The sequence below is a fragment of the Moschus berezovskii genome, chromosome 27 (assembly GCF_049115385.1).
Source record: "Moschus berezovskii isolate FMDL1 chromosome 27, NW_MosBer_1.0, whole genome shotgun sequence".
Taxonomy (NCBI): Eukaryota; Metazoa; Chordata; class Mammalia; order Artiodactyla; family Moschidae; genus Moschus; species Moschus berezovskii.
Window position 1 is genome coordinate 41,883,366 of NC_142486.1, and position 8,764 is coordinate 41,892,129.

General features: G+C 47.7%; 1 protein-coding gene across 2 annotated transcripts in view; it reads right to left on the reverse strand.

Moving 5' to 3' along the window:
• RAB11FIP3 (RAB11 family interacting protein 3) overlaps positions 1 to 7,277 on the reverse strand; it is a 58,542-nt gene extending 51,265 nt beyond the window's left edge. For both annotated transcript variants that reach the window (XM_055409021.2, XM_055409022.2), the window contains exon 1: positions 6,306 to 7,277. In XM_055409021.2, the coding sequence (XP_055264996.2) occupies positions 6,306 to 6,890 (585 nt within the window). In that variant the 5' untranslated portion in view covers positions 6,891 to 7,277. The remainder of the gene's footprint in view (positions 1 to 6,305) is intronic.
• Positions 7,278 to 8,764: the final 1,487 nt, after the last annotated feature.

Consider the following 8,764-nt stretch of genomic DNA (forward strand, 5'->3'; position numbering starts at 1 on the left):
GAACAGGCTCAGCCAACAGGTGCCAGCACATTTTTCGTAACTGGAGTCTTCGGTTTTAACCTGGTTAAACTTGTTTAAAGAAAAGTCAGAATAAAGTGTATGAAATAAAAAAGAACAATGAATCATGAAAGCCCCTGACAGCAACACCACTGGTGAGTTCCCCACACTGTGGCGCCCTCACTCAGAACAGGGACGTGAATGGGCAAGTGCGCTCTGGCTACAGCAGGACTATTTCACCTGTGGGGACAGAAGACTCTAAAGCTTTTTGTTCAAGTTTTAAAAAAAATTATCTAACAGAAGAAAAAGCAACGCAGATCATTTAACAAACTAGAATTACAAGAGTTGTATATCCTTAAATCCTTCTGAAGACATGGGCCATTAGAAAAATAGCTGAGATTTCAAGAAAAGAGCTAAAAAACACCTGCAACTTCAGAAATCCCTAGTGATCAACATACAGACAGTGCAAAAGGGCTTAAAACAACCCAGAGTGACAGTGGTTCCTGTGTTTCAGCTAGTATCACTAAGTGCTTTTGGCCCTCCAGTGTGTCTCGTATTTAGAGCATCCGTCCAGGACACCCTGCCCACAAAATGTCCCTGCAGGAAGCAGGCTACTCCAGGCCTGCTGCAGCCAGGACAGGTGACCAGTCGGCACAAACAGGACACTGGTTTATCGTTAGAGCTGGGTTTGAAATAGAGAAAAATACACCACCTCGAGATTGTAACCAGAGTAATATTAGTACCAATTTTTCAAAAACAAGTATTAAACATTTAGACAGAAAAACAAAACTGCACCTGCTGAAGAAATTTCTTTTCCTCCCTAATCACGACATGGAACCAATCCATGTATACGGGGTCGACTAGTCTCAAAAACTTCCGAACAGTGCAATCAGTGCAGGTCTCTTCCCAGGAAGTTCCTGGTTACTCACATCATATGTTGATGTAAGCTCAGTGCCAATCTTCATGATTATAGGCGTGTTCTAATACATATTTCTCCAAATATCAACAAAAATTAACAATGCATCTTCAATAAGCATCTGAACATGTTCAATGTCTCATAAAGTTTTTAAGCTTACTAAAAATCTGAGTTTGTTTAGATGTATTTTGTTTATGGATCTAAAATCTTAACGGAGTCAAAGTAAACAGGCAAATATTTTGTATTTAGGGTATTTACATTTTTATTTCTAAATATGAGAATGAAATTTCTTTAATAGATTCTTTTCTACACTGTTTGAAATTTATGGTATGGGTACAGGCACTACTTTTCAAAACAACTGAAGTAACGAACAATAGAAAAGTTGGCCAGTACTTTAAATAAAACCACCCCACTTCCCAACACACACTCGCACAATGAAAAAATAATTTTTTAATATTTCCTTAAAGACTTCTTTCTCATTGACAACTTTTACAGTTAAAATCATGGTACACATACAATCAATTTATATATGACTATTCACTTATATCAGAAGGTGATAACCTAGGCTGCGGAGACTTTGCAATTATCATAAAAGTACTTCTAAGGGCCACCTAACAGTCTTCAGTGGGTATCCAACTCTTTTATCTGATATTTCAATTACAATTAATGTTTGGACCCTGTATCCAGAATTTAAACGAAGTAAGTGTTTGAAAAGGAAGCAACCCATAACTTGGTGCCCTTTACAACCTGGTCAGTGTAGTCCACATGGAATTTAACTCTTCCTACATGTAAGAGCCTGCACTGGAAAAATGCCACACATGACTCTCAATTTCCTGACTCAGGCTTCCATTAAACCATAGCTGGCCCTCCATATCAGTGTGTTCCGCAGCCATGGATTCAACCAACTAACGATCACTTTCAGCAGGGGGAAAAGAAATCCAGAAATTTCCATAAAGCAAAACATGAATTTGCCACCTGCTATCAACTATTTACATAGCATTCACACTGTATTTACAACTGTTTATGCAGCATTTACATTGAATTAAATATTATAAGTAAAACAGAGATGATTTAAAGTATCTGGGAGGAAAAAATTAAAAAACAAAAAATTAACAAAAAGAACACTGTAAGTCAACTATACTTCAATAAAAAATTATAAAACATAAAAATAATCAAGTATATGGGAGGAAGTGTATAGGTTATATGCAAATTCCACATCATTATATACAAGGGACTAGAAGCATCTGTGGATTTTGATATCCATGTGGGGGAGTCCTGGATCCAATCCCACCCCACCCCCCATACTGAGGATAAATGGATATATCTGAGATCTTCAATTTTAAAAACCAGGTCAAAAGGCAGGTTCAGAACAACAGACATGGAATATACCACTTTTGGACAATGAAGCATCATTACATATATTTTGATTTACACGTTAAATACTTAAGGAGTTATCTCTGGATGGTGGAATTATAGGTGACTCCTATTTTTATATTTTGCTTATTGGTCTTATTTAGTTTCATATTTTTAAACAATGAACATCTATAAAAAATAATTTAGCATCTCCCCAATAGGATCTCAGTTGTGCACTTCTATACAATTATGTGTGTATGTGTGCGTGCGCACAAAACAGTCTGGAAGGAAATGCACTAAAATGTTTTTCTCAGGCTAGTGGGACTGCTGGTAATTTTTTGCTTTGGATTTTATATCACTCTGTATTTTTCAATTTTTAGAAACAATAAGCATGTGTTACTTTTTAACATAAAAAATGTTAAGACCCTAACAAAACTGCACAGAAAGGAACATCATCTGCCTTTTAGCAATTCCTCCAACACACAGGACCAGATACACATACACCATCAGCTCCCACGTGCACCTGCTCATGCACACATGCTCATTCTCACACGCACGCAAATCCAAGCTTAGGACTGGAAAGGACAGTGAAACAACTGAAAGGTGTGGCCAAACGTCCTCAGGGAGTTCCAAGTGCCCACTGGTGGAGGATTGAAAAGGAATGAACAGCAGGGAGACGCCTGTGCGTGGACACCACCTCCAGCAGCCTCCTTACTGAGGAGCACAGGCAGGGCCCACAAGGTTACTGAAGGGCGTTCCTGCTCCAGAGTACGGAGCTCTCTGGAAAGGACCCTAGACTGTTTAAATGCCCAAGTGAGTGCTATCCTGTGAAAATAACCTTTACTATTATAATGAATTTCTTTGAAAGATAACACTGAAAGAAACTAGTCATTTCTCACAATATTCTTATTTTACAGTACAGTTTATTTTACAATTTCTTCTTTACGATAAGTTGGTGATAACTACAAAAGCATCTGTCCTTCATCGTGAAAGGGTCATGTCCACGAGGCATCTTCAGAGATGGTCGAGGCCTTAAAGATAAGCTCTTGCAACTTGACAACCAGTGCCTGGGCACATCTGACTATAAACTCCTGGTCAAGAACACACAACCAGAAAGCACCGCTGTGGTTCTTTCTCCTTTCGATTCCTGCCAACACTGTATTATATTACACCACACCTGATCTATCACCAGATGAGGTAATGAGAACCAAATACACCATGACACTGCTAAAGAGACAGGGACACAAAAGCCGTCTGTATTATAAATGGGAACTACTTCTATTAAAAATTCAGATAATCCACTTCAATAATTCAAATGCTTCCTTCATAAACAGAGTACATAAAAGATACTGCAAGTGCTACCTTTGACAATTTGACAATAAACAAGTTGCTATCATCAAGGACAATAATGTGACCAACCTAAGAGTCTCATGCACTCTGTATTTTGAAATCTCAAGGTAGAAAGTACAAATACTTATGGTCTTTATTGCTGTGTGTTCCTACAGTTTAAAAAAATTATGAATGTTTTAAAAAGAATTATCTTCTAGAGATACACACTGAAATATTTATGGGCGACATGATATGTCAGGTATGTGCTTCAAAAGTAATCTGGGGGTGGGGAACAGGGAGTTTACAAGTGAACCAGGACTTCGGAAACTGAACGATGGCTTGGGGGCAGGTAGAGGGTTTCACCAGACTTCTCTCTATTCTTAGGTATGTCCAAGACTTTCCATTTTTAAAAATTAAAAATATTTATCAAGGTAGAATTCTTCACTTTTCTCTAAAACACTTCACTAGCAAAGAATATTTCTTCTCTTTGCCGTATTCTGACACCAGACTTGGAAAAGGAAGTCTGAGTCATAATAAAGGCTAGCAAAGCTTACATACACACAAAAATCAGCCTTTCACTACCCTGTTAATTATCTGTTCCTAAACAAGAGCTGCCCTCCACCATCCCAGGAAGCTCGTCCAAGTCCAGTACTCAGATCACATCCAACTCTGCTTCTTCCCCAGCAGTCCTGGGAGCAGACGGAGGGGGCGATGCCACAGCAGACCTCCCTCACTCGCCCACTCCCACCAAGTCCTGAGTCATCCTGGACTCACCCCCAAACTCAAGATTCCACCAAGAGCTCCCAGAGCAAAGAATGTCGACTCAGTTCTACTCTGAATAATATTTAGAAAAAACTCAGCCCCAAATAGCAACCTCAAGTTTTTCCCACTGTGATCAACAATAACATCACAACAAAAGGTGGTTCCCAAATGAAAATGATTTTATGATGAAAGCCAGTAAGATGAAACTTTGTGGGATTAAAGTTTAGGGCCACCAAAACTAAGAACTCGGAAGCCATCTAAATGTCATGAGGGGAAGACCAAGTCCCTGTTCCAACACTGACAATCTGTGAGGCCTTGGAAAGTCACTTAACTTTTATGGGCCTACAGTTTCTCACCTGTGGGATGAATCTTTTCCACGTATGACCACCTCAGAGAAAGGCTGACGACCCAGGGAAAACACAAATGAGCCTCATATAAGCTATAAAGCACTGCATCAAAGTCAGAGTACGGTAAAGAACAAATGTGCCAATTCCCTAACATGCTTCATAGGTGTGATAAAGAAGCGTATGTTTGGAGAGAAGACACATCGTACTAGTGAAAAACAACTAAGGATGCCCAAGGTGCTCTCCAGCTGGGGGGCAATGAAGAAAAGCGTCAAAACACCTGAACCATTGATCACAACCCATGCGAACCAAACAAGACAGTGTCCAGTGATCACAATCCAGGCTAATCTCTCTCAATAGACTTAGAGAGGGTCTAATGGGCACGTCTCTCTCTCTGCCCATTAGACTAATAGATGGGAGACCTGTTCTGGGCAATGTCTTCAAACCAGAGCTACACACAAGCATCACACTGACCAAGAGGTCAACATTCAGGATACCCATATGGACACGTCCAGACTGAAAATTCAACAAGGAGCCCTGACACAGGATGACCCAGATCTTTACATGACTGCTCAATGGACACCATGAATACTCAAGAGACACAGAGATCCTCTATAAAAGTTCTTAATGTTCTGGCGGACACCCTACATACCAGGGTGTCAATTTTACCTCTTGGCTTAAACATGCATATGTACCTCACATGTACCTGAACGCCCACTTCACAAATATTCACATGTGTGAAAAGTCAGTTAAATACAAGCACTAGCAGATTAGCCTTTTGGAATGTCTCATCACTGAACAATGTATTTAAAAGAACACCTGTCACCTGTGTGATGTCTATCTGGGTTAACAGCAGGAAAAAAACACAGCCACCCTGTTGTCTCCACCTGAACTTTCATTAAGTGCTGAGATGGGGAAGGCCTGGACCTTGAAACTCACCTTCTCCCAGAGCAGTGCAGTCCTGGGAGCGGCTCAGGACCCCCTTTCCTGTGCATTATTTACTTGCCCAGTACCTCACCTGTCCTACAAGAGTGGAGGTGGACCTGATGGAGTTCTGTGGAGTCTGTATTCACCGCAGTGCTCTAGGGCTCATCCCTCTCCCTTGGCACAGAAGGTAAGGAAGTGAACAATTTTAGCTTTCACTGTCTCCCAAATAACGAACCTACCTAGAATACAAGCCAACCACAGATGGTGAAGTAACTGCACTCAAAATAGATTATTAATATGATCTTAAGCATCCAAGTGCAGCCTGGCCCTTGCAGACAGGAGTGAATTACTTCAGCCAAACCGAACTTGGGCTCTCAGTTGGGAGACCTGCTGGCACCTGTCCATCCGGGGGGCACTTCTATGCAGCAGACAGGGGGCATGTCCCCAGGCGAGGAGCTACCCTCAATTTAGGAAAGATCCAGCTGTGTGATTTGGGATGGCAGGCAAAGAAACTGACTCCCGGGAATAAAACTTCTTTAAAGGGATGGAGAAGAAAATAGCAACCCACTCCAGTGTTCTTGCCTGGAGAATCCCAGGGACGGCGGAGCCTGGTCGGCTGCCCTCTCCACTGCACTCCGCGACCAACGCGCGGGCCCGGCCCTCACGCGGCGAGTTACCTGCTCCGCCCCATAGACGGTGGCGAACTGGACGAAGTCCTCGATGCGCACGAAGCCGTCCCCATCCCCGTCCAGGGCATCGAATACGGCTCGGAGGCGGGGGCTGTCCTCCGGACACCCCGCAGGCTCGCTCGTTAGGGGATGAGTCTGGCTAAAGTCAGAGGGCCCGTCCGGGTCCCCGGGACCCAGCTCCAGGGCCGGATCGCCCACCTCGGGCGCCGCGAAGGAGGGGAAGAAGTCGACCTCGCCCCTCAGGTGATGGCTGCGGCTGAAGTCCTGCGCGCGGACGGACGCGCTGTGAGCGGGGCCGTCACCCTCCGGCTCCATCGTCCAGGAAAAGAGCGGGCCGAGCTCCGGCATGGCCAGGTCAGGGTCGGAGTCGGGGTCGGGGTCGGGCTCCCGGCCCGCGCGCTGCGGCCGCCGCTCCCATCCCGGAGATCGCCCGGCATCCATGCCGGCCACGGGGTCCTGCGGGCCGAGCCCTGGGCTCCGGGCGGGGGCGGACGGCGAGCCGAGCCCGCCAGGCTCCGGGTCGGGGCCCGGGCCGCCCGCGGGGGAGGCCGGCCGGCCTGGCTCCATCTTCATGGGCGCGCCCCCGGCCGCGGCGCGGGCCCCCGAGGCCAGTGGTGCTGAGGGCGGCAGACAAAGGCGCTCAGGGCGCGGCGGCGGGCGCGGGCATCCCCGCGGCGGCGCGGGCGGGCGCGCGCGGGGCGCCCGGGCTGCTCCGGCTGGCTCTCGGGCCCTGCTCCGCCCTTGCCCATCTTCGCGCCGCGCCTCAGCTGTCCTCGGCCCGGCGGCGCGGCGGGCGCGGGCCCATGGCGGCGGCGGGCGGCCGAGGGAGGCCGAGGGGCAGGGCGGGACGGGACTCTGAGGTGCGGGACGCCGCAGAGGGGACCCTGAAGAGAAGAGCCCCGAGGACGCGAACGAGGGGGATGACGCCGAGGAGGCGACTGAGGTACCGGAGCGCACGCCGCCGCCCTCGCCCCGCCCTTCGCCGGTCTGACGTCAGCACGTCGCGCCGCCGGCTGGCCCCGCCCCTCGCCGGCCAGGTATAAAGGCAGGCTCCAGCGGCGCAAGCGGCCAGTGTCGCTTACCTTCGGGTGGGGTCCCGGAGGCTGGAGTGCTTGAAGGCTGCGGACCCGGGCGTGACGTCACCGACCCACGCGCGGGGCGGATGGACTGAGTGCTGCCGGCGGAAAGCGCCCCCACAACACGCAATGAACGCGATCCTGAAGGGGCGGGGGACGTGCACGTGGCGCCCCCAGCAGACGCCTGCTGCGCGGAGACACCCGCCTGAGTATGGAAGGGCCTTGGAAACGCGGTCCATCCCTAATGACCGAAGGAACGCATGGCCAAACACTGAGACCGTTTTTAAAATCTGTGACAAGTGTTTTCCCCCACACACTGGCTATCCAGTGTTCGTTGGCAGTATACTACTGCCAGGCCTCCCAAGCGCTGCAGCAGTCTTTGACAACTGACATCTGTTTCTCTAGATGTCACTGTCGTCAATGGGGACACAGGGCGACAGACAGCAACAGAGGCACCTTGCAGCAGGCATAAAACTGGAGACATGCAGATGTGAGCCCGTAAGCTGCCAGGCCCCAGGCAAGGTGCATGTAGCATTATAGGCTCCATTTAGAGCCCGTAATAAGATGCGGGGGGAACGCACTGCCCCGGCTGTGTTCATAAGCAGCTTTGGCGAGAACCAAAGAAGACTGAGCCTGCTTCTAGGCGTACTGTGAGGAGCGGTGTGTTGGTTAACTGAGTCATCTGTCATGACAAAATCCCAGGGCATGTAACCCCAGTGTTTGTCAGACTGGCCTTGGGAAAAGAAGGGTGAAGGAATACCCCCAACCCAAAAATTGTATTCTCAGTTTCTTATAAGAGCTCTATGCTTTCATGAGGAAGATATTTCACTCAAAGGAAAAAAAAAAAATCACCTCCAGGAACTTCCCTGACGGTCCAGTGGTTAAAAATCCACCTGCCAATGCAGGGGACATGAGTTTAATCCCTGGTTCAAGAACTAAGATCACTCATGCCACGGAGCAGCTAAGCCCATGTGCCGCAACTACAAAGCCCAGTGCTCTGGAGCCCATGAATGGCAATTACTGAGTCCTGGAGCCACAGCTACTGAAGCCCACCTTCCCTAGCTGCTGCTGCTGCTGCTGCTAAGTCACTTCAGTCGTGTCCAACTCTGTGCGACCCCATGGACTGCAGCCTACCAGGCTCCTCCGTCCATGGGATTCTCCAGGCAGGAACACTGGAGTGGGTTGCCATTGCCTTCTCCGACTCTCCCTAGAGCCCATGCTCTGAAACAAGAGAAGCCATCGAAATGAGAACCCTAGGCACCGCAACTAGAGAGTAGCCCCCTCTCACCACAGCTGGAGATAGCGTACATGCAACAGCATAGAGTCCATGCATTGCAATAGAACTCAGCACAGCCAGAAAAAAAACCATCT